Below are 25,000 nucleotides of genomic sequence, written 5' to 3'. Positions count from 1 at the left end.
TCATCAGCTATTGCTTGCCAGTTCTCCACGATTACTTCATGGCTGAACAGATCGACGTCTTTTACGAAAAGTTCATGTCGCAGGAGAAGGCCAGGTTAGGGATCCAGACTTATGAACCCAAGTTTGATGTCGCCAAAACAACAGAGAGTTTAGTGGTGAGAGATTATCCTTGATATTGTTTAATCCAGATTGATTGATTAATTTCAGGTTTTCTGATATCCTGACTAGTACAGCTTGAAGGACATTTGGACAATATAAGAGTTATGTTTCATGAACAGATTTAATTCATTAATTGAGAGAGAGAGAGAGAGAGAGAGAGAGAGAGAGAGAGAGAGAGAGAGAGAGAGAGAGAGAGAGAGAGACCTAAAGATTGTCAACAACTGTTTTCTTATAAGGAATACAGTAAATTAATCAATTCAATCAGAAAGGATTGATATTTGTGTCCGACTGTGGGGAATGGCCGTTCGGTCGTTAGCTTGACTTGAAGCTTTACCTATTTTTCTTAATAAATTAAAAGTAAATAACTTAATGCTACTTAGTATAGTAACTATTAGCGTTGATGACAAATGAAATGAATTATAAAATTAAACTTATTAAATGACTTGAATTAGTGCGTAATATGTACAGTCACTCATATAAGTTGACGGATGTCTGGGTGTTTGAGAGATTTCCATTTCACCTATTCCTGGATGACGGGTGTATGGGAGCGGGAAACCGGTCATATATTCAACTACCTATTGGTACTACCAGACACCTGTCGTCCAGAAAGGGGTGAAATGGAAATCCTAAAACCCGGACATCCATCAACTTATATGAGTGACTATACCTGTCAAAGGTAAGAAATAAATTACCTGGGAGGTTACCACAGCCACGGCGAACAGTTCCAGTAAGAGTTACTCAGTGGAAAGGCCGACTTCATCTTAGGTAATTAACTTTGAACGAAACTAAACTTTCGAACGCCAAGACATCGGCAATTTTGTGTTAAGTGTCTATATTATTCTGTCTGTTCCAGTTATTAAAGATCTTTAATTTTTCGGTTTGTGTTAAGTGTCTACATTATTATGTATCTTTGGACATGTCTAGGGAAAAGGGTAATGTACGGCAATATCATGAAGTTTTAATAGTGGATCTACTCTTTAATGTAGGTTGTTTTGGTTGTTGAATAATTGTTTTGTTTATTAAACATAAGTAAGGTTGAAATTAAAATAAATTCCAACACGAGAGAGCGAGAGCGAGAGCGACGTCACAGAAGACAAAGATAAAAAGCAACTTTGAGACCATGAGATGAAGAAAGTCTACGGGAATTCTCACTCCTGTAATCCAGAATCTACAATTGTGTGTATTTCATTGCCTACTGGCCCAGTGAACTTATGAAAATTACCCATGCAAGGTGTTCCTTAAGTAAACTCAAAACTACACTACACGGTACTATCAATAGCCCGCATTTTTTAAAGTTAACCTGATTGATATAGTATGATTTTAACTTTATTTTTTACATTAACAATTAACTATTATACTGAAATTAATTATAGTTGGCTTCACAAATGCTTCGGCCTAATATTAAGGTTGTTGAGATTTTGTATATTTTTCTTATTATTCATTCCTTCATTGTTGGTTTAAACCTACATTGACCTGGCTTGGTGCATATCAAACTTTATAGCCTTTTGTTATATTTACTCAATAAAAAAAAATTCGGGAGAGTGATATGCTCACTCCAATGTCAATTCATTATCACAAACTCTTGAGAAATATCACCTCGAGTAAGGATAAAACTAATTTCTGCTAATTATCTAATCTTGCAATTTTTCCATTAACAGGCACACATCAAATTCATGAAGGATTATTACTGGTCTGACAGTGTCCTCTGTCCTCCCCACTACAAGAGCGTACGCTCTTTGATCAGTAAAGAAATCGTGAAGACACTTAACTCGGAAGATTTAAAACATGAGTTTGAGGAGGTGTCTCCATTGTGTAAATTTGTTATCCAGCTGTTGTTTTGCTATGACGTCGGTGACTTCGCAACGGATAAAGTGCAGGTATGTCTATTGGCAATGATGATAAGTCTTGGCGCAATGGTAAATGATGAGAACAAAGATATCACTCTTGTGTGGTTTGTTTTAAAGATTACCTGAATTCATATTCGTATGTTGACTTGTTATGCTTCGAAGTTACTAATAATGGCATTATTGTTATTAGATATAACTAAAGTTAAGTCAGTAAATTTACAGATTACAGTTTAAAATGTTTTAGAATTTTAAAGTATCGATATAAACTTCGAAGCCTATTCAGGACAGGGTTAAGAGGGTTGAGTAAGCCATTCTAATTCTTTGTTTATAAAATCTGTTTAATCCTTCCTATTTTCACAGGTGCCCCAATCAGCCTGCCGTCCCCTCTCGATGTTATTACAATATCTCGGTCCTTTTCGCATGTCGTTCTTGGACGCCAGGTCCTTAGAATTTGACCTCGTCTCTCCTTATAAGGCCTTACTTGAGAACACTCCCGACCTGAAGAAGATATTCGTACGGGACATCTTCATGGGGAAGAAGGGCATGACTTTGATCGCGATGATGCACAGTGAGAGACTCTCGGAGATAGGAATCGAGAGGGAGGGGCACCGCTCCCGCAGAAGTGATTTGTTCGAGTTTTTCTTCAAAGGAAAATCCAAAAGTTGCGTCACTTGGGCAGCTTATAATCCTGCGCTGACAAGGAACGAGATCACCTTTCCAAACCTGAAAAGGATGTACATCTGCTGCGCTGCGAAAACCGAATGTTTCCACAGTATCAAACAAGCTGCCAGGAAGTTTTATAAGGACTTGGTGATCAACGCCATCGACGAGCCAAGCTTACAAACGTTGTGCGACATGCCTTGCTGTGAGGATATCAATGGCAGAATTACATCGAGCATGAGGAGGTACTTCATTCCCTTGATGAATGCCAGTCCAGTGCTCAGGAGGAGTTCTGTTAAATTCTTGAATTACGACACGTACTGCAACGTCAAAGTCCTGGAGCTCAGCGGTTCATCCTCTTGGTTTGTTCAAAACCGAATAGAATCTTACCTGGCAAGATCTTTTGGCAACCTCGATGGGTTAAAGTTATCCATTCATCCAGATATGACACAATACTACAACGCGATTGGTCTTCCAATGGCAAATGTTGTACTTGCCCAATACCTCCGTCCAAATTTTGAGCAAGGGCTGCCAAGAGAACGGCAAGGATTCTCACTTCTACTTTCAAATGTCGGCAAAACCCTCTTGATGCTCACATTTCAAGTGACCATGGCGATAGACCTGAGAGAAGGCTTGCATTGTTTGAATTTGTGCCCCGTTTTGAGGGAATTTACCCTTTACTTTAATGTGGTACATTTGACTGATATATCGCCCTTGCTCGCAGTGGATATCAACACTCTGCTGGAACTAACAAAGATCATGTTCCGTGGGGAATTGAACATGAACTCCGTCAGAGTGTATAGGTTACTGAGCAAGATCATCAAAGCAGCTCCCAACGTTCGGTATCTAACTCTTTCAAGCGGTCTAGCAAGAGAGATTAATCTGATGACCACTGACTGCTTCGAGGGTATAAGGACTTTACACCTCAAGAATGTGCTAATAACCAAGAGTTATGCAATCCATCTCACAGGAGTTCTCCAGAGGTGTCCGGATGTGAGAGAACTCGTCTTGGAGAACGTAAAGGATGCCGAGGGATGGCTCAAGCTAGTAGATAAAACCACAGCCTTATCAGTCCGTTATGTTCCAGAGTGCCATTTTTTGGAAGAACTCTAGCGAGGAAACTTTAGATAGTGATGTCATTTGTAAAATAGTTGGAAAAGCAAAACCGTAGTTCTTTGTCTTCATTACCAGTTGGAGAGGATCATTTTTTTATAGATAAGTGTGTAAATCTAGTCCCAAAGGCTATAGCCTTGCATGGCAGGCATCTGTTGGAGAGTTTTATTTTGTGGTAAAACTAACATACTTTTTAAGAAATGTAGGTCGATTCTAAAGCTAGTAATATTTCATTTCTGTAAATAAACCGTTCGGAAGTGCCAGGCACTTCGAGGTAATGTCAATGATTATCCTCCTCATTGTTATGCAATACTTTTTATTAAGTTATCTTTATTGATGGATGTTTACATTGAATAATAGTTTGATTTTTGTACATTTTGTAAGTAAATAGTTTGATAATTTGTGAGATTTTGTATAATTTGGAATTAAGAAATTTATCTTTAGTGTCGCTAGGTACAATTTAGAATGAAATAACTTTATCTTTGGTACAATTTTGAATAAAATCATTTAATCTTTTGTACAATTTGGAATTTAGTAATTTGATATTTTGTACAATTTTAAAGTTGAATAATTTTATCTTTTGTACAATTTTAAAGTTTAATAATTTGATCATTTGTACAATTTCGAATAAAATTATTTAACCTCTTGTACAATTTAGAATTTAATATTTTGTCTGATCTTTTGTACAATTTGGGGAATTCAATAATATAATTATTTTTTGTATAATGTTGCCTAATAAACCTGAAATAAACTATAGTTTTATGATTTGTATATCATTTGCCCATAGATGAGAAAAGTCTATTTATATTTTTAGTTTGATGAACAGTACTGGTACAAATTAATGGGAAAGAAACTAATTTTACAATAGTAATTAAAAACCTTAATTAAAGGAAGAGCCTTAGGTAATTGTAATTTTAATAATTTTCACTACTAAATGGTCTTACAAAAAGGTAAATTAAGCGATAAGGTCTTAAGTCTAAGGGTAATCTACCCAATGAAGTTTTAACAAAATCTCATTTTGAGGAGAAAGTCATGTAAGGGGATGATGAATATAAGTCTTTTAGGTTACTCCCTTGATAAGGATATATACAAGTTAAGCAAAAAAAAAAATGTAACTAAGATCTTTTTCACCGGCTCGTTATCTTATATAAGAAAGTATTTTTTTTTTTTTTTTTTTTTGAAGACCAACAAAAATAAATGTTTATAATGATTAAGCCGTATTTCTTGACTGCAACTTTTCTTTCAATACCCGATTAGTTATGTCGTAAAAACTGCCGGTTATCATACAAGAAATATTTCTTTTATAAAAAAGTACCTGGATGAATGTTCCGTAAAGAAACTTATGATAAACTGGGTGATTACCAGAATTGACTACTGTAACACTGAAACTACATCTACCACAACCAACCAAAAGAACAACTTAAGAAATTACAGAACATAATGAACAGAGGAGCAAGACTGATAAAAGGTGTCCCACCTAGAGAAAGGATCACTCGCATAATGATATATCTACATTGTGGCTGCTAATTAAAGCGAGAATTGAAATTAAAATGTGCAAATTCTATAGACCTTGAAAATATATAAAAGTTACCAGAACCGGTCGTCCAAAATACCCAAGAATTGCTACATATTGTGCAACCAACAAATCGTCCTGACACGAGAATAGTTACAGATGGTTTCAAACTATCGGAACTTAGATACATGTCTACTGTAGGCTCTAGAAGTCTAGAGCCTTTAAATATGCGGCCCTAGACTATACAATAGGCTCCCACGAGACATCCGAACAACTGGAGATATTAAGGCTTTCAAGAGCAAACTGAAGACTTATTCTGGGCGTGCTTTGACAGTGATGATCAAACAGCAAACAAACAATACACATTGTGTAATGTTAAATGCTCTCGAATGAACATCATAACACGGCCGTGGAGGTCCTGTAGAGAGTAGGGTTCTCATGCTGTGCGGGACCAGATAAGCACCATTTAAAGCAGTCAGTAAAAGAAAGTTAGTCTTGTATAATCTTCAATATTATCCGTCTGACCTTACTGAATTGTTATAATTAAAACTAAGGCAATTTTCTAAACTTTAATGTAATTTTTTTTTTAGAAACGTTGCAAGTAAAACGACAAATGGTAAAATTGCAATGGTAATGCCTTTGAAAATCACATGGTCTTAAGCGTTTAGACACTCGCAAGGAACAAAGAGGGCGGTAGGAGAGGAGGGCTTAAGATATACATGTGATTGTAATTTTAAAGGAAAGCATTTACTTATTTTACTTTAAGGGCTACTTTTCTGGTCCTAAACAACGGGGGAACCCTACTCTCTACAGGGCCTTCCTAGTCCTTTTATCATATGTATTCCAAGGCATTCAGCATTTCACACCGCATATTCCCCGTTTATTGTCAAATCCACACTATCGAAGCACTTAGAGAACAAGAATAACAATAAGCAAGGTCACCACCGAAGAAATGTTAATAGATAAAATCTGACAAAAGTACCATAGAAAGCTTAAATTTCAAAAGTATGTAAACATATTTACTTAAAGCTTACTAATTCCCCAGAACATCCATTTAAGCATACAGTAGTTTTGAAGTAGTTCTCTTTTAAACAAACAGGTTTAATTTTTGGAGCACTTCGACTGATCTATAATAAAGTAGTCTTGAACATTATCAGAACAGCTTTTTCTTATAGACTGAACTTAAAAATATAGTTTTTTACTTGATCCTTCTAAACCTGCCTTTATGATTTGGAGGCACAAAAAAAGCCCACAGACACGAGAACACGCGCAGAATGTTTATAAGGATAGGGTAACAACAGTTTAACAAACACATTGAATATGATGGTACTGTACATACCATATGCTACAGATGTAAATGGGATAGTCAGGTATTTTACAAAATAGCACCACCGAATTTTCTTACTTTTACTTTTTTACGGGTTTATTTCTCGCCCTCCATCAGGCGGGCCGTGGTGTGTGAAAAATAATTTCGTTAAAATTATAGAACTACAAGGAACTATATTTCCAATAAAGTAAAAAACTCTTCCTACAATACATATTGTGCTTTCAACAAATTTGACCTTTATTTCCACCGCAAATAAACCGTTCTCCTGCTATCCCCCCCCCCTCCAACCTCTCCCGATGGGCACAGGTGGGAACCTGGGACCTTGGTTGGATGAAAACAGGAAATCTTGATGGTTTAACACTTCCGAGATTCGTCACTAAAAGACCACAGAACCTCACACATCCCATAACCTATCCTAGTAGTTCCCAGATCACTGACTTAATCAGGGGCAAACCCGCCAGACCCACCTTCCCAGGTCACAAACCGACCCAGGTCACGGACCTAGACCCCACTTCCCAGGTCACAGACCTAGCTGACGGGCAAGGCCCCCAGACCCCATTACCAAGGTCACAAGGTATGTGCAAATGTACGAACAGAAGCAGAGAAGTTATTTGTAAAAGTGTAAACAAATGTGTGAAATAAATACTTCAGGGGAATATGATTCCTTATGCGTCCCCCGGTTCCCACGGAGTGGGACAAAAATAATGGTAATTTTCAAAAAAAAAAAAATGGGGTTTTCTGTATAAATTAGTTTTCCTTTATTAGTGAATATTTTTTTCCGTATGTTCCTATAAAAATACCCAAACCACTTACATGACTTAAGTCTTTCTTTTTACAAATGTTCCTTAACCAAAGAATTATCAAGTAATATTTTTACCAGGTAGAATAGGTCAGTTACGTTCAAGGTTTAAAGGCCACTCGTGAATGGCAGAGGCAAGGGACACTGACAATGCCTTAGCTAGCTGGACGATGACAGAGACTGGCCAAATATAAATATGATCAAAAGGCTCCTCTTCACCCAAGGTAGGACCAGAGAGGACCAGGCAATGGCTGCTGATGATCCAGCAGGTAGACCTATAAGCTCCGTCAAACCCCATATCCTTAGCTCACATAGAAGGTAAGGTTATAGACACTACAAGAAACTATCGAGCTTGAATGTTACTCGAACGCCAGTTCAGTAGATTGCAAGGCAGGGCCCTACGGACCTTTTTAATAGTCTACCAAAATCATCTAGCATAATGTGATCCAGAGGTTTCTGAAAGTCCCGTGACTTGGTGATGAGATACCAAGATCATTACTTCTGATACTCAAAAGTAAAAGTTGAAAAAAAAAAAAAAAACTTTTATCAAAGGTCGTAGATATTGGGAATAACTCATCTTATTGGACAAGTAAACAACTAGGTTAGAGTTTGTAGAACATAGAAAGAAACAAGCCAACTCCTTTATAACGTTTGGAGACCGCGTATGCTTTATTACATTCTAATAACAACGGTATAATCTTATATGCAGTTAAATTCTAGTCAACGGAACCTGCACCAACAATATAATTGAACAAGGGTTCTAAGTAACTTTGTAATAAAGCTTAGTTTATGGATATAGAACACACCCTTTACTAATTAAAAAAAAAAAGATCCCCATTAAGATGATATCGTTTGTAAATACTGTATGTGATCTTCAGTGTTTAAAACACTCGAATAACGTAAATGAAGGTTAACGGTATGTGGGGGGCGGGTGACCTAGCCTTAAGAAATAAACCAGGTTGATAAAAAAAAGTTTTACGTGGCATGACGTCAAGTGAAATCATTTATTGTTATAAAAAAAATCTATCATTCCAAACCAAATTAAAAAAAAAGTTGATTTAATTAATAAGATGATAATGTAAAGTTTAAAGTTAAAACTCTTATCATAAGTGACAACTATGAAAAGAGTATTTGATTAACATACATAGAATTGCGTAGGAACAAAGAGGTTCATTGGCCCCAAATGAAAATATATATTTATTAATGATTAATAAAAGTTACAAAATGTGTAGATTTGGAAATTTCCAATGGCTTTATAACGGACTCGCTCAAAACAAATTTTTCTTTAGAATGGTCTGCAGTTGTGTAGCTAGAAATTTTTAAATGGGGGGGAGGGGTCCATCAAAACTTTCGTAGCCAAACACTTATGGAAAGATTCGAAAAATGGGACGTAAATTTACAATGCTAAAATATGATAAGGGTCTAATACATAATAAAATGAAAATTATTGCAATAAATAATTTTGATTTCCTCGATTTTCGTTTTAATTGTTATTCCCTATATGTTTAATCCTGCAAATTTCTTCCTAATTGAGGGGGGAGGGGTATTGGACCCAGGCCTGGCTACGCATTTGATGACCTGATATAGGAATATCATCTCAGTTGGTTGCTTCAAGTTCTAAGTTCCCGAATGGACATTTTATATCCTACACTACACTGTCAGACTTGCTAAAAAGTCTCTAAGGCAGGAATATTCAATGCAAGTCTTAATCTCTGAAAGTTTAACTGAAGGATACGACCATCTCCCCAAAAATATAAACTCTAAAAGTTTAACTGAAGGAAAATGTTCAACAGAAAATGTTCAACAGCAATGAATCAATTAACGAAACATACGATCTGACCTATGGAGACTACAGTTAGAAATAACAGAAAAGCAAAAACAGATCTTCGCATATCCTTCCATGACCGGAGGACAGTTGCAAACATATACACATTTGAATCCTTACCGGATGCTTGGGAAACTGAAGTTCAACGGTCTCATCCACGGTCCCTCTTCTGTGAATATCCAAGTGAGAATTCAACGAGTTCTTCTGAAGATAAATCACATTAGCGCACAGTTAAAATGTGAATGGAAAGGGAAGAATGCTTAGTAAATCACAGGGAAATTAACCTAGCGTCACAATTGAATAAAAAAAGACGATCGGCACAATCTAATGGTAAATTACTTTATGACTTGGTGACGTTGATTAGTACAGGAGAGCTCAGTGCTTACTGACACACGACTATTCATTTAACGTTGCCAGGGGTTTACAGAGAATGCTAGTTACACTGGAACAGGCTAACGATAACTCGACAGTTATCTGATTTTTTTTTATATATTACTTAGAAATGCTTATGTAATATATGTTACTGAGGTACAAGACTATTCATTTAACGATCCAGAGGTTTACAGAGAATGCTAGTTACGGTTGGAACGAGGTAACGACAGTTCAACAGATATCTGATATTTTTATATAATTTTTCCTACATCCACGTAGAAATGTTGGTAATTTTTAAGTACTATATGTTATTGAGGCACAGGTCTATTCATTTAACGTTGCCAGAGGTTTACAGAGAAGGATAGTTACATTGGAACAAGTTAACGACAGTTCGACAGTTAACTGATTTTTAATCATTTCTCTTTTTCATCCATCTGCCTAGAAATTCTTACGTACCATATGTTACTGAGGTAAATATGCAATTTATGTATCTTATTAACTGTTATTACGGAGTGTTATCAATGCTTGTTTACAAATAAGGATTGAGATAGTCTGGTAGTTGGTTGGGCTAGTGTTTCAGTATCAAAATAGTTACCCTTCGAGCAATTATCAGAAAACTAGGGTGACATAGCTTTCGCAGAAAACGTAATATCCATCTTAGCAGTGACTATACTAACTTTATACTCTAGTAGTTTTGTTTTTAAATTTTAATGACACCTTACCTCATAGAATGCCGCTCCACTGTAGTATGAAACCGAATGACATGAGAATTTATATAATTTCATATTGACCAACTTTTATCAATATGAATTTTAAATTAGCCCAAAATAAAAGAACGTGATTATAATTATGAAGACTATTTTTCCTTTGCTGAAGAACCAACGCCATTCGAAATTACCAGTCATGTACAGTACAATCTATGGAATTAAGAAATTAAGAGACAACAAGTTGAATCATCGTTCATACACATACTTATGAATAACTATTACTTCCTTGTATCTATTCTTTTACTTTTAAAATAGGCTACTGTAGGCCTATCATCAAAACTAATTGAGCTTGGGAAAAAAACAACACCGAAATAATCACATTTTGCTCAAAAAGATAAATAAAAATAGGGATGAAAGTTAAAAATGAAACATTATCATAAAACAATTTTTATTGCATAGAGAAACATCCAGTACGAGCTATAAGTGCCTATATGTCTTTGTGATCTTTATTATTAACTAAATACATGCAATATTTATCAGGTATATTTTACATTATACACCCATCTTGCTCTAAACATTTACATATATAGTTATTCAGAAATATCCTGTGTAATCAAATTTTTAGCTCTTCAGACCAACCTCACAATTTTACAGAGAAAGAAATTAAATATTTCTGGCGAATGTTCTCCTATGACATCATATTCTATTAAAATATCTGAAAGAATCACTATTTTTCGATAAAAAAAAAAAAACACATTTTAGAAAGGGAATGAAGTTGCAATAGAAAAAGAAGCTCACTGTGAAAGATATTGATTAGGTTTATGTAATAAATATATATACATACATATATACATACATATATATATACATACATATATATATACATACATATATATATACATACATATATATATACATACATATATATATACATACATATATATATACATACATATATATATACATACATACACATACATACATACACATACATACATACATATATATATATATCTATATATATATATATCTATATATATATATATCTATATATATATATATATCTATATATATATATCTATATATATATATATATCTATATATATATATATCTATATATATATATATCTATATATATATCTATATATATATCTATATATATATATCTATATATATATATCTATATATATATCTATATATATATCTATATATATATATACACATATATATATATACACATACATACATACATACATAAATATATATATATATATATATATATATATATATATATATCTATATATATATCTATATATATATATCTATCTATCTATATATATATATATATCTATCTATATATATATATATCTATATATATATATATATATATATATATATATATACCTGGATTGTATCCCATCGGTTAGTCAGACAACAGAAGGAAAAGCCCCCAAAAAACAGCGGTTTTAGCCACAATTGAACTTTGAACAAGAGACGTGATTAAACAATCAAAGGTATGGCCTAAATGACCTATGGTGTTAGAAGCTATGGGTTGAGGTTTCAAAGCATCTTTGACCCTCCCAAAAAAAGGTCAAGGGGTAAGTGATATATGCCATCCTGTTATTGGAAACGAAATGAACAAGTAAAGAAGGGTAGAATGTAAAAGCAGTCACAAACAAATGAATGGCAAGATGGAGGCACTTCGGTTTTCAAGATGATTATAGGGAGGAAACTAACGAATCTATAACGTTAATGGTGTGATTGAGTTATTATTATTATTATTATTATTATTATTATTATTATTTGCTAAGCTACAACCCTAGTTGGAAAAGCGGGATGCTATAAGCCCAGGGGCCCCAACAGGGAGAATAGCCCAGTGAGGAAAGGAAATGAGGATAAACTACAAGAGAAGTTCAATAACAATAATAGCTAGGTAGTAGGTTGTAGGTTGGCTTGGGCACCAGCCGCCCGTTGAGATACTACCGCTAGAGAGTTATGGGGTCCTTTGACTGGCCAGACAGTACTACATAGGACCCTTCTCTCTGGTTACGGTTCTTTCCCTTTGCCTACACAGACACCGAATAGTCTGGCCTATCCTTTACAGATTCTCCTCTTTCCTCATACACCTGACAACACTGTGATTAATAGACAATTCTTCTTCACCCAAGGGGTTAACTACTGCACTGTAATTGTTCAATGGCTACTTTCCTCTTGGTAAGGGTAGAAGAGACTCTCTAGCTATGGTAAGCAGCTCTTCTAGGAGAAGGACACTCCAAAATCAAACCATTGTTCTCTATTCTTAGGTAGTGCCATAGCCTCTGTACCATGGTCTTACACTGCCTTGGGTTAGAGTTCTCTTGCTTGAGGGTACACTCTGGCACACTTTTCTATTTAGTTTCTCTTCCTCTTGTTCTGTTAAAGTTTTCATAGTTTAAATAGGAAATATTTATTTTAATAATGTTACTATTCCTAAAATATTTTATTTTTCCTTATTTCCTTTCCTCACTGGGCTATTTTCCCTGTTGGGGCCCCTGGGCTTATAGCATCCTGCTTTTCCAACTAGGGTTGTAGCTTAGCATATAATAATAATAATAAATGTTCTTTGCAATGAATAAAAACATCCAACACAATAGCTAAAGGCTAATGCACTAATACATATCACTTTTTTTTTGTGTCTTTTGAGAATCTAAAGTAGGTAGACATTTAAATCTCACTGAATGAATATTTATAAATGTAATATTCATGGAAGGGTGTAAATTATTTGAAAATAGGTCAAGGCGTGTAATAGTCAATATCTGGAATAGAAATTGATACAGAGATAGGATTAGGAATACATTAGTACACATGTGTATTTATACATATACTGTGTATTAATGGAAGGGTGTAAATTATTTATAAGAAAAGGTCAAGGCGTTTAATAATCAATATCTGGAATAGAAATTGATACAGAGATAGGATTAGGAATACATTACTATATTTGTGTATTTATACATATACAGTGTATTAATGGAAGGGTGTAAATAATCAATAGTTGGAATGGAAATTGATACAGGAATGGGAATAAGAATACATTAGTACACGTGTTTCGTACACACAACGTTTATAGAACACTTAGAACATTATGATACAGTTGTTGTTCTTAAAAAAGTATCACAGACTCTTGACCATTCTTTCACTGAGAATCATTGGAAGATTTCATTCATAAATAGTCTCGGACTTAACCTTATTTGTGCACAATCCTCGTCTGATGATAAGAATCAGCTGTTTTGGGTTGTCACTGTTCTATATCGTTATTACTGATGGAAATGATAAACAGTTTAATCATATCAATAAATTATAAAGCTAGCTCTAATTTTCCAAAGCCCTTGCATGTTAAAAGTTATGATCAATTTTAATTTTAACAGAATCCAATTTGGTCTCATATTTTGCATAAATTTTAGTCTGAAATAATATGATAAATATGCACTGGAATTATGAAATTGTTAACCTGCATTATATAAGACTATTGCTTTTTACAAGTTAGACCACATTAGAATATAATTGTGTTTACAAAGGCTCATAGATGGATGCTCTAAATCTAGTAAATTCTAATCCGGTAAAATTTAAACTTTCGTTTCGAGAAATGACTGTGTCAATGACCTTCGACGTCAGGATGCCAGGAAACTTAAAAACAATCAATCAATCATCGAGAAAGGAACTTTAAAGCTCCAAGAAGTTGAGACTTTCCAGTCTGATTGCAATGTCTTTCGTTATTACTTTACCAAAACTTTAATAGTGAAATTGTGACAATTACTTCAACATAAGAACAAATATTACCAAATTTAAATGCTGATATTATAAACCGTAGCATATCAGCAAGTATGGGAGCCTAATTTGGAATATCAATGTTTAGGTTGATCAAAGTCTCACAAAGTTGAGGCTCCCCAGTTTGATGGCAATGCCTTTCACTATCACTATGTTGAGTTTAAAGTTTAATAGTGAAATTCTGATTAATCATAGAAATTACTTCATAATAAAAAATATTAGCAAATTTAAATGCTGTAAACAGTAGCATACCAGCAAGTCTGGGAACCTAAAGTAAATATTACTGTTTGGGTTGCTCATTGATTAAAAGTTCTTAGAAACGAACTGATAATTCTTATTGGAAAATTTCCCCATGCACAAAATTGTGTGTTTTTTATATATATATTTTGCGTATTTTAACGATCTCTTAATTGATCTCATTAACGACAAATGGAGGCGACACTTAAATGGGACAACAACGGCCAATTTTCGTCTAAATGACATGAACAAACATCAAATTACACTCAGCCGTTTGTCTAACGGTATAACACGTTACGGAGATTCATGTGGTTATAACTGTTAGTCATGTAATGTTTTCTTAATAAAAAATTTCAACATATATATTTCTGTTTGACAAAAACATGAACACAAATGACACATACAATGAATGCCTACTTCGATTAAATGACTAGTGACTGTCTAATACCATAATTAAAACATGAAAATATGATTACAAAAAGTTATGACATTATTTATCTCACCCGTCGGTTCAATAAAATGTGCTGTGATATAAGATGTGCTAGTTACCTTGAAAAATAATTGTGCTCATTTCATTCCAGATAAACCGATTCAAGGAGAGGTGCACTCACTCGAGATCTGAATATTGTACAACTATTTTAACACTCGCAGCTTGGATATGACGTATTCCTTCCTCTTCTCACAAACTCTAGGATGAACCTCTTTTATGCACAGGCGGTAGCACCACCAAGGAAAGAAGAAGTTGCTCCTTCAAACCATTTCCAGAAAGGAAGCTAAAAGCCACAAGAGTCGAGATTTTTGACGACTAATGGCAAACTCGAGTGACTAACGTGTGTACCTGCTAATTGCAGCAACTGAAATTAGGTCAAACTATTTCCAGTGACTTTTATATTTGGCGCTTCTTGTTGAGGTGACTCTTGTGCCTGGAAGTATGTATTGAGGTGAATTTTGGGTTAATCTTGGTGGCCACGGTATGATGCCGTAAGTTGCGGTACCACTTGCTTCATTAACTACAAAAGATGATGCTTTCGCGTAGACCTGCTACACTTGGTGATTTGTGCATGGGGCTGAATTGGACGATCGTAGTGAAGATAGTTCAATCCAGGATTAATGGATCCTGGACTCAATCCTCATCTGAAGGAAGACAAACTACCCCCATTCCTTGGTCACAAAGGTGAAATTAGATGGCGTTGGAAGAGGTTGCGCTTATCAGAGACTACTCTACATATCCTGAGGACAGATGAATTCTTCAGTTATCTTTACAATTTGGAATTGAGATCTTGAGTAGCTATCTTTACAGTTTCGTTTAAGGCATTGGCAGCTTGTTCGGGGAGTATCCTACTCAGCTTATCCATTGCTGCACTGTGGCATTAGGCTTTGTGCTTTCCCTCAGCGCCCCATTTCTTCTTCAGGTAGCCCCATCCGACGAACGTGGGTAGAACAGGGACGAACTTCGTCCAGGTCATTCTGTCAGGAAAATAGATCGAAGGGTTTTAATAAAGCTATGCTGAGCTGAGATAAAGTGTTAAAAATGTGTATAAAAAACGGAAAATGACAGACAATATTTGTTCCAGGATTTTCACCGTTTTTCAAAACGGATATATCGACGTAAATGAGTGATATTACGGTCACCAACCTTTAGAAGATAATAACAAAGTAGAGTAAAATTACGGTCGCCTGTATTTTACTGAAATACTGTTGGGAACAGTATATTTTTACGGGTTGTTTCTGATTGAAATTACGGAGTTTCAACAGTGCAGAGTTGCTTAATGCAACGAGAAATTGAGAAAATTGAATGAAAATTAAATATGATTCGATTTATTTCTTTCATGGTTGTAACCCTACCTAGCCCTGTCCTGATATAGATTAATAAGGGTATAAGAAAGAAAGCGATGTGAAGAGAATCGTTTTGAGTATAACATTTTCCATCATCATCAAACAGACACATTTCAAAAACAAACAGAATGTAAATTTATAACAAGAGCAGCGAGAGCAGAGTAACAATAAATTAATGTCAATATTGGATAAAGAAACTTTAAAATTAAAAATATTAGATTCTTTATTTATATTGAATAAATATTAAATATGGCAAAGCAATGGAACTCTGATGGCTGAAGTGGAATCCTCAATCACTAGTGACTGCCTGCGGTAGAACCCACTCAACTCTTGCCTGTTTTTGAAAACTATGGATTCTGCAAACCACGAAAAAATTTCCATCAAAAACCTAATGTAAAATTTATCTATATTCCCTTTATAAACAATAATGAATAATATACAATATATCAACATCAAGTACAAATATACCAATACAACATTACATACAACTGAACTAGGTACCTAATAAATTTGCCAAGACCAGGAAGATAACTGAAGCCGATGATACTAGGCTACCTTCCAGCAAGCACAAGTAACCTAACCTAGTAACAAATGAAAAAATTAGGCTCACTAAAATCCGAAATTAAGTAATATTAAATTACATATGAAAAAACAAACTCAGGAAAATAGATCTGACACGGTATATCGATTTAAGCAAATTTGAACACCCACTAGGCTATTCTATGCACAAAACAATGATTTGGAATTAAGCTAGAAATAACACTAGTAATTTTATAATGAGCTTAAAATCCATAGAAAATTTATAATTAGGGTTGAAGACTTTAATTATTAATATTCATTCCAAATATTATAACCCCCTAACCAAAGTTGAACCATATGCCACAAAATCATAGGAAACTTACGGGGTTGGTAGGCCTTATCCTTAAAATCCCAATGCAAATTGAAGAGCAGCAAAAGATCCCATTGTTGAGAACTATGTATTCAGAAATCTTGATATTGCACTCTTCATGGTAGCACTCGTGGTAAGCAATTGCAGGAGAGGTGGCTTTAAATTGAAGTGCTACTCCATCTTCATAGCACTTCTACACTCGAAGAAAATATTATCCAATATATCCAATATGTCCAATATGGCCAATATCCCTGATCTGCCTCCTCACACTTCACTCATTACCAGTAGGTGAAAATTTTTTCCCAAGGATGATGGAATCAGGAACTGCAAATATTAAAATACAGCCAGCAGAGCCATCTATGGACTGAGCATATTATCCTTGAAACTCTCAGTATTTCTTTTTGATTTTGCTTTGTATGGCAAAAGGGGGGTTTCAAGGATGAAACAAATATGAACATAAATAAATATACATATACACAATTTTATAAATTTTCTACAGAATTAGTATATAAAATAATTCTTCAACACTCCAAAGGGGGGATTCGAATTTAGTCAAAATTCGAATGGTAAAGGTAATGTTACAAAATTAAGTAACATTCTAAGGAGAAAAAATAAAAATTACCAACACCCAAATATATACTACATACTAATTTCTCAACATATCTCTTGTTCTTGCCTCACTAATGACAGCAGCCTCTCTCTTTTTTCTTTGGTGTGTACTACTGTCCTCTTTAATATCTGCCTTTTCTTCACTGTCATTAGTCACAGGGCTTAAGAGAGGTATTACTGAAGTAACATGCCGTCTTACAGTTTCACGAGAAGCTCCCTTAAACACAGCTATGTCAGTTACTTCATCCAAGTCATTTAATTTTACTTTTTTAACAATACCCATTGGGTAATTTGAAGGTTTCATGTGCGGTTCTTTTAACAGAACAATATCACCTATTTGAATTCTTTTATGTGTCACTGGTTTATATCTACTCCTTTCGTCTGTAGCTTGTGACACTAAGTGTGCTATAAATTCTGAATTATAAATGTTTAAGTCGAGACCTCACATTTCTAAGTTTTTGATACTTGTCTAAAACTTTGCTAACATGATCATCTGCCGTCCAGTTCAGATCTTCATCTGGATTGCCCTGCAAGTCAGGAATAATGTTAATAGACAGCAATTCATGTCCATGAATTAATATTTCTGGTGTAATTACATCAGGCACTTCATCTGTGATACTGTCTCTCAACCCTTCTTTGAAGGCAATAGGGCGCCTGTTAACTAAGTGAACGGTTTGCTCTACAAAAAACTCAAAATCACGGAAGTCTAACACATTATTTCTTAATGCTCCATAGATTAAACGCTTACTCATCTTAACACAAGTCTCAACAAGTCCTCCTAATTTGTTACATCCCTTTGGATACTGCTGAAACTTAATTGACTTTACACCATTTTCTTCAAAATATGCCTGACTCTCAGGATCACCCAGGAAATTAGTGACCACATTAGCTCCAGCTACCAACTGAGATCCAAGATCTGACAAGACTAGTTGAGGGATTCCATACTGATATGAATGCATTTGAAAAGCTCTTAAAAATTCTTTTGTAGTGAGATCTAAACAAATTTTTAAATTAATTGCCCTCGACCAGAGACAAGTTAAACATAGAACCCAAACTTTGCTCTTTTTACCATTAAGCTTAACGTTATACGGTCCAAAATGATCAATAAAAATATACCTGAATGGTATAGAGGGAGGGTCAATCCTAAAATCACGATAGGCACTTTGATTGACCTTAACCGTTCCCTTTGAATCTCTTACAAATGACACATTCTTTGATGACCTTTTTTACTACTGAAAAGTAATGTGGAATCCAAAACTTTTTTCTCATCTCTGACAAAAGGGAATAAACACCAGCATGAGAGAATTTCTCATGAAAATCTTTTATTACTAACCGAGTTAACTTACAGTGTTTGTGAAGCAAAATAGGAAAGTTGACAAAAGTATCTTTTCTCCATTTAGGCATCTTACTTCTAATTCTTAAGAGTCCATGATCATCCATGTATACATTAAGTTGAGCAATAATATTAGGAATATCCTTTACTCTCTTATTTCTGTTTTCTAAATACTGGAAAACTTCACCATACCAGATTCTCTGATCATTCCTTATGATATGTCTAGTAGCTTCCAAATGAAAGGAGGATGCATCACCAAAGTTAAAAGAAACTGAGTTTGCTCTTCTTTTGAGCAAAGCAATGAATTTAAGAACGTACTCGTGAATTCTAACAAGCTTAGAGAAACTGGAACACTTGTCCAGGACGACTAAATGTTCAGGGTTTGATTCTGCTAAGACTTGTGATTCACTTAATTTAGATGCAGAAATTGAGAAGGAATTTTCATTCAATGGATTAAAATTTGGATTGGGTACAACTATATCAAATGTGTCAGCATTACTGCACAGTTCATCCCTTTCACATCTTAAAAATTCTGGGCCAGTGAAATAATTAGTTTTCAAAAGCTGTTTGTACGACATAGGCCTAGTTATACAATCTGCAGGGTTCAAGATACCACTGACAAAACAAAATCTAACTGGGTTATTTTCACAGGTCCTTTGAATGTGATCCAAACGATTCATGATAAAGACACTCCTTTTATTCATTTTATCTAATTTGTTCACATAAGAATTAATCCAGCTCAGTGAAACAATGCTATCCGTATACAGTACTGATTCTACAATTCTAATAGGTTTAGGGCACTGAGGACCTGCCAAATCCTTACTCAAATCCAATAATGTTTCTGTTCCCAAAACTATCCCTTGGAATTCTAGAGATGGAATACTTTTGCTTTCTAACTGCTTGTTAACCAAGCGATTCTTTGCTAGAACAAAACTGACTTGCTTAGTTTCTATGCACTGAATAAAAATTGTTGTCCCATAGATTATTTTACTGCTGTCAGTAAATGCAATTAAACGATATGACCCATTTCTCTCCCCGACAACTCTTAGGTACCTCAATTGGAGGAGTCATGTTAACTTGTTTGGCTATGTTACGCCATTCTCGTTGTTGCTCAATGGACAATTCTGTATCCCATCCTAGAGAAGTGTTTAATTGAAGTTCATGCATAAATAAACGAGCTCTGTTTAAAATAGGTCCATTGAAATTATATGGATCAAAATTTGAAGCAATACTTTTCAATATCAGTCTCTTAGTGTTTGCTTTAGAGTCTAGCTCAAGTTCAGGAGAGGAAATACAATCTGTTATTCGGTTCCACTTTAAACCAAATATTTTTACTACATCAGGAGTGACTTCATCCAAATTCTTATCTATTTTTTCTTGGAGCATAACATCATTGGTAACGAATTGTTGTAATTCAAATTTATATGGATTAAAAATGTTATTCAAGTTATCAAAACCCCAGTGTAAGCTTTCAGAATCATTTGCAGTGAACGCACCATTATCCATGTATATCAAAGAGTAAATAAGTTTCTTCAATTCCTTTAAGTTGTCCAAATCACCTTCAGTGTCTAGCATCAATATTTTGTACAAACCAATCATCAATATTGTTGGGCTACACCTTAGCCCAAAACTTAGACGAAGATTCTTGTATGCTATAATGGTAAAATCTCCTTTACTTACATTTTTAAACCAAAAGAATAATAATTTACTTTGATCAGTTTCATTTAATGCTATCTGCTGGAAAGCTTTCTTTAAATCAAAGCACAATAAATGAGAATCAAACCTTAAAAGTAGCAAGGCAGTAGACAATTTCTGATTAATACAAGGGCCAGCCCACATTGCCTGATTGTGGCTAATAGAGGGGGAGCCATTACTTTGTTTTTCACACAAATTAGAGAGAAAAACCATTCGGCATTTAGTAGTACTGCGGTCTAACTTAAATATTCCCATGTGCGGCAAAAAACTGTACTCTGGGTGTTCTTCACAAAACTTATCCAAATTATCAATCCTTTCAATTAAGTTTTGAGCTACCTGTGTCTTTATGTTATCATCCATTAATCTCAAAAATTCATCATTCTTCGATAATTTCTTTAGGTTAGATTTCAAAATTTGCTTTGCTAAATTTGTGTTCTTTCCCAGCAAATGAGAAACACGACCATTCCATAAAAGTGGCATTACCAACCTGCCTTCTTCATCTCTTTGTGTATTATTGAGTAAATACCTAACTAATTTCTTATTATGTTCAGTGCTCTCCCCATCTAAGTCAGTTCTATCTTTGTGCAAATAATATGAGCATTCTCGCTCTAAAATATGATCAGTAGCTTTTTGCAATTTATGCTCTCTGATCCTGCCATCATGATCTAAAATACAGATTGTAGGATCCTCTGCACTTCCAATACATCTAACACTAGACTTGAAACATGAAGTCATAGGAAATTTAATATTATCCAGTGATTTAACTTGCTCATCTAAATTCTCTTCCAAGCCAAAAAGTAAATGAGTATCATCATGCAGGCTAGGGAGAAATTTCAAATTTGCAATTAATTTCTCAATGTTTCCTATTAACATAATGCCAAATCTTGTTTCATAGTACACACACTGACCACTATGACCAAAACTAACCATCTTTTCCACGAGACAATGAGCTGAATTTGCCCCCAGGACAAACTGAATGTTTGATATGTCTTCTCTAGCCTCATCAAGAAACTCATCTAAAAGCTTATAACCATAATTTCTAAAACTTCTAACAACTTTACCAAGGCCGGGTAAATTCAAATTTATATCAATACCTGGGACACAAATAGCTTCTATATTATGCGCTGTCTCCCCAATCTTAACAGAAATTTGAACTATCTTGGTACGATAGCATTTTGCTCCATTAAACCCATTGACAACAAGATCAAAATTATCTTTCACAACTTTGAAACACTGACCTTCTAAAGCACACTCAGAAATGAAATTAGCTTGGCTACCTGAATCCTTCAATCCTCTTATTTTACTAGGGCCCAAAGTAAAAGAAAATTTGGGTAAAATTGAATTTATGCCCCCCTTACTCTGAAAGGAACTACCTGGACAAACTACCCCATTCTGTGTACTATTTTGAACATCTTTTGATTTACTTTTCTCGTTTTGCTTAGGGTTAGGAACTGCTTTTTTAGGATTACGCACCAAATCTCTGACCTCGGAACTTTCATGATTATCTGACAGGCAAAGAAAGGAGAAATGCCATCCTTGACAATGTTTACACTTTCTGGAAAATCTAAAATGACACGAGCTATCCAAATGCTCGATTCTTGCACATTTAGTGCAACCATTCAAAATGCTCAACCTAGCTATCTTTTCCTTAGCAGTAGCAAAATTAGGACACTTATGGATTGGATGATCACCATTAACCTTATCACTACAAAGTGTGCAAGAATTAAAAGGATTGGAGCTTTTAAAATTAACCTCTGCTGCTAAGTTTGAACTTTTACTCAATCCTAGTTTATCTTGATGCCTTTCAGCAGAAGGCTGTTTACTTTTACTTAATTTACCAAGTTTATTTGCATTCTGATACCGTTCATTGGCTTCAAAAAAGTTATCAACAATTTCACTTGTAGTGGGCTTTGAATTGTTAGTAATTTGTATCAACTGATTTCTGAAAGTTTCATTCATTCCTCTTAGGAAAAAGTACTGCAAAACATCATCTATATCCATTTTCAAAGTCTTAACAGCTTCTTGTAATTTTCTAATATTACTAATATACTGAAAGGGTTCTGAATCATAACCTAACTTCAGCTCTTGAAGTTGTTTCATCACATTAAACTTTTGAGTTGGAACCGAGGCAAAAGCTGTTTTTAAGAGTTCCTTTGCATGGGAATAACCTTGTTTGTCTGCTTCTAAAGAGTCTATCAAAAGTAAAGCCTTGCCAGAAACCTGCTGTTCAAGTAACAACAACCTATCATAATCTGTGTAAGAAAACTTTCCAGTAGTTTCCTCAAACTGCTGTAAGAATAATTCCAAACTTTCATCATCAGAACTCTTAAATTTAGGCAAAGGTGCTACTGGACTTTTAAGACGACTAAGAGGAGTTTCATTCAGATTTTCACTTGTGCTTCCATTAACATTAACCTCTAAGAGCAGCAACATTTCAGAAATTTTATCTTTATATTCCTGACAAGAGCTAAATTCAATTTCCATTTCATTTTCATCTTCGCTCTCTGACCACTTCAAAGATATGACTTTACATCAAGCCCTTTAAGTTCTTCCTTAAAATTCTTAAGTTTTTCAACAAGATTTAACTTTTGTGAGCTATTATACTGCGAAAATTTATGCCTTTCATTAAATTGTCTAGTGACTTGAGAGCGGATGTACTTCCGACTCATAACAAGAAGCTTAATGTCTGTCATGATTAGAGAAAAATTTAATTCTAAACGTCAATGCAGCCTAACAAAAGAAAAAATTTAAGATAATTATAGTATTCGGTACACTGATCAATAATAACAATAATACAAATAAAAACCACCACTCCTACAATGCTACCCAAGTGCCACCAGTATTGAGACAGCCTTCAGAGCCCCACGTTGGGCGCCATTTCAAAAACAAACAGAACGTAAATTTATAACAAGAGCAGCGAGAGCAGAGTAACAATAAATTAATGTCAATATTGGATAAAGAAACTTTAAAATTAAAAATATTAGATTCTTTATTTATATTGAATAAATATTAAATATGGCAAAGCAATGGAACTCTGATGGCTGAAGTGGAATCCTCAATCACTAGTGACTGCCTGCGGTAGAACCCACTCAACTCTTGCCTGTTTTTGAAAACTATGGATTCTGCAAACCACGAAAAAATTTCCATCAAAAACCTAATGTAAAATTTATCTATATTCCCTTTATAAACAATAATGAATAATATACAATATATCAACATCAAGTACAAATATACCAATACAACATTACATACAACTGAACTAGGTACCTAATAAATTTGCCAAGACCAGGAAGATAACTGAAGCCGATGATACTAGGCTACCTTCCAGCAAGCACAAGTAACCTAACCTAGTAACAAATGAAAAAATTAGGCTCACTAAAATCCGAAATTAAGTAATATTAAATTACATATGAAAAAACAAACTCAGGAAAATAGATCTGACACGGTATATCGATTTAAGCAAATTTGAACACCCACTAGGCTATTCTATGCACAAAACAATGATTTGGAATTAAGCTAGAAATAACACTAGTAATTTTATAATGAGCTTAAAATCCATAGAAAATTTATAATTAGGGTTGAAGACTTTAATTATTAATATTCATTCCAAATATTATAACCCCCTAACCAAAGTTGAACCATATGCCACAAAATCATAGGAAACTTACGGGGTTGGTAGGCCTTATCCTTAAAATCCCAATGCAAATTGAAGAGCAGCAAAAGATCCCATTGTTGAGAACTATGTATTCAGAAATCTTGATATTGCACTCTTCATGGTAGCACTCGTGGTAAGCAATTGCAGGAGAGGTGGCTTTAAATTGAAGTGCTACTCCATCTTCATAGCACTTCTACACTCGAAGAAAATATTATCCAATATATCCAATATGTCCAATATGGCCAATATCCCTGATCTGCCTCCTCACACTTCACTCATTACCAGTAGGTGAAAATTTTTTCCCAAGGATGATGGAATCAGGAACTGCAAATATTAAAATACAGCCAGCAGAGCCATCTATGGACTGAGCATATTATCCTTGAAACTCTCAGTATTTCTTTTTGATTTTGCTTTGTATGGCAAAAGGGGGGTTTCAAGGATGAAACAAATATGAACATAAAGAAATATACATATACACAATTTTATAAATTTTCTACAGAATTAGTATATAAAATAATTCTTCAACACACACACACCCACCCACACACCCACACTCACCCACCCACCCACATATATATATATATATATATATATATATATATATATATATATAGAGAGAG

The 25,000-nt window shown here is 34.5% G+C and overlaps 2 protein-coding genes and 1 long non-coding RNA gene across 3 annotated transcripts in view; 1 reads left to right on the top strand and 2 right to left on the bottom strand.

The window, feature by feature from the left end:
- The window catches only part of LOC137630956 (uncharacterized), a 50,078-nt gene extending 40,348 nt beyond the window's left edge, over nucleotides 1-9,730 (bottom strand). The window contains exon 1 of the long non-coding RNA XR_011041820.1: nucleotides 9,364-9,730. This is a non-coding gene — a long non-coding RNA (uncharacterized lncRNA). The remainder of the gene's footprint in view (nucleotides 1-9,363) is intronic.
- LOC137631451 (uncharacterized) lies at nucleotides 1,225-4,276 on the top strand. The gene is made up of 2 exons (XM_068363213.1): nucleotides 1,225-2,036; nucleotides 2,367-4,276. The coding sequence occupies exons 1-2, from the start codon at nucleotides 1,833-1,835 to the stop codon at nucleotides 3,777-3,779; spliced, it is 1,617 nt and encodes a 538-aa protein (XP_068219314.1). The 5' UTR covers nucleotides 1,225-1,832; the 3' UTR covers nucleotides 3,780-4,276.
- Nucleotides 9,731-12,951: 3,221 nt separating the features above from the next.
- The window catches only part of LOC137630953 (solute carrier family 23 member 1-like), a 27,034-nt gene continuing 14,985 nt past the window's right edge, over nucleotides 12,952-25,000 (bottom strand). Inside the window, 1 exon segment of the mRNA XM_068362482.1 lies at nucleotides 12,952-15,830. Within this exon segment, the coding sequence (XP_068218583.1) occupies nucleotides 15,734-15,830 (97 nt within the window). The 3' untranslated portion in view covers nucleotides 12,952-15,733.

Source organism: Palaemon carinicauda, chromosome 39 (genome assembly GCF_036898095.1).
Source record: "Palaemon carinicauda isolate YSFRI2023 chromosome 39, ASM3689809v2, whole genome shotgun sequence".
Lineage (NCBI taxonomy): Eukaryota > Metazoa > Arthropoda > Malacostraca > Decapoda > Palaemonidae > Palaemon > Palaemon carinicauda.
Note: the sequence above shows the minus strand (reverse complement) of the source record. Positions and strands in the feature narration are given on the sequence as shown.

Coding starts and splice junctions, on each gene's coding strand:
- LOC137631451 (XM_068363213.1), top strand. CDS start 1,833: ATGAAGGATTATTACTGGTCTGACAGTGTCCTCTGTCCTCCCCACTAC. Junction 2,037..2,366: donor TCGCAACGGATAAAGTGCAG/GTATGTCTATTG, acceptor CTATTTTCACAG/GTGCCCCAATCAGCCTGCCG.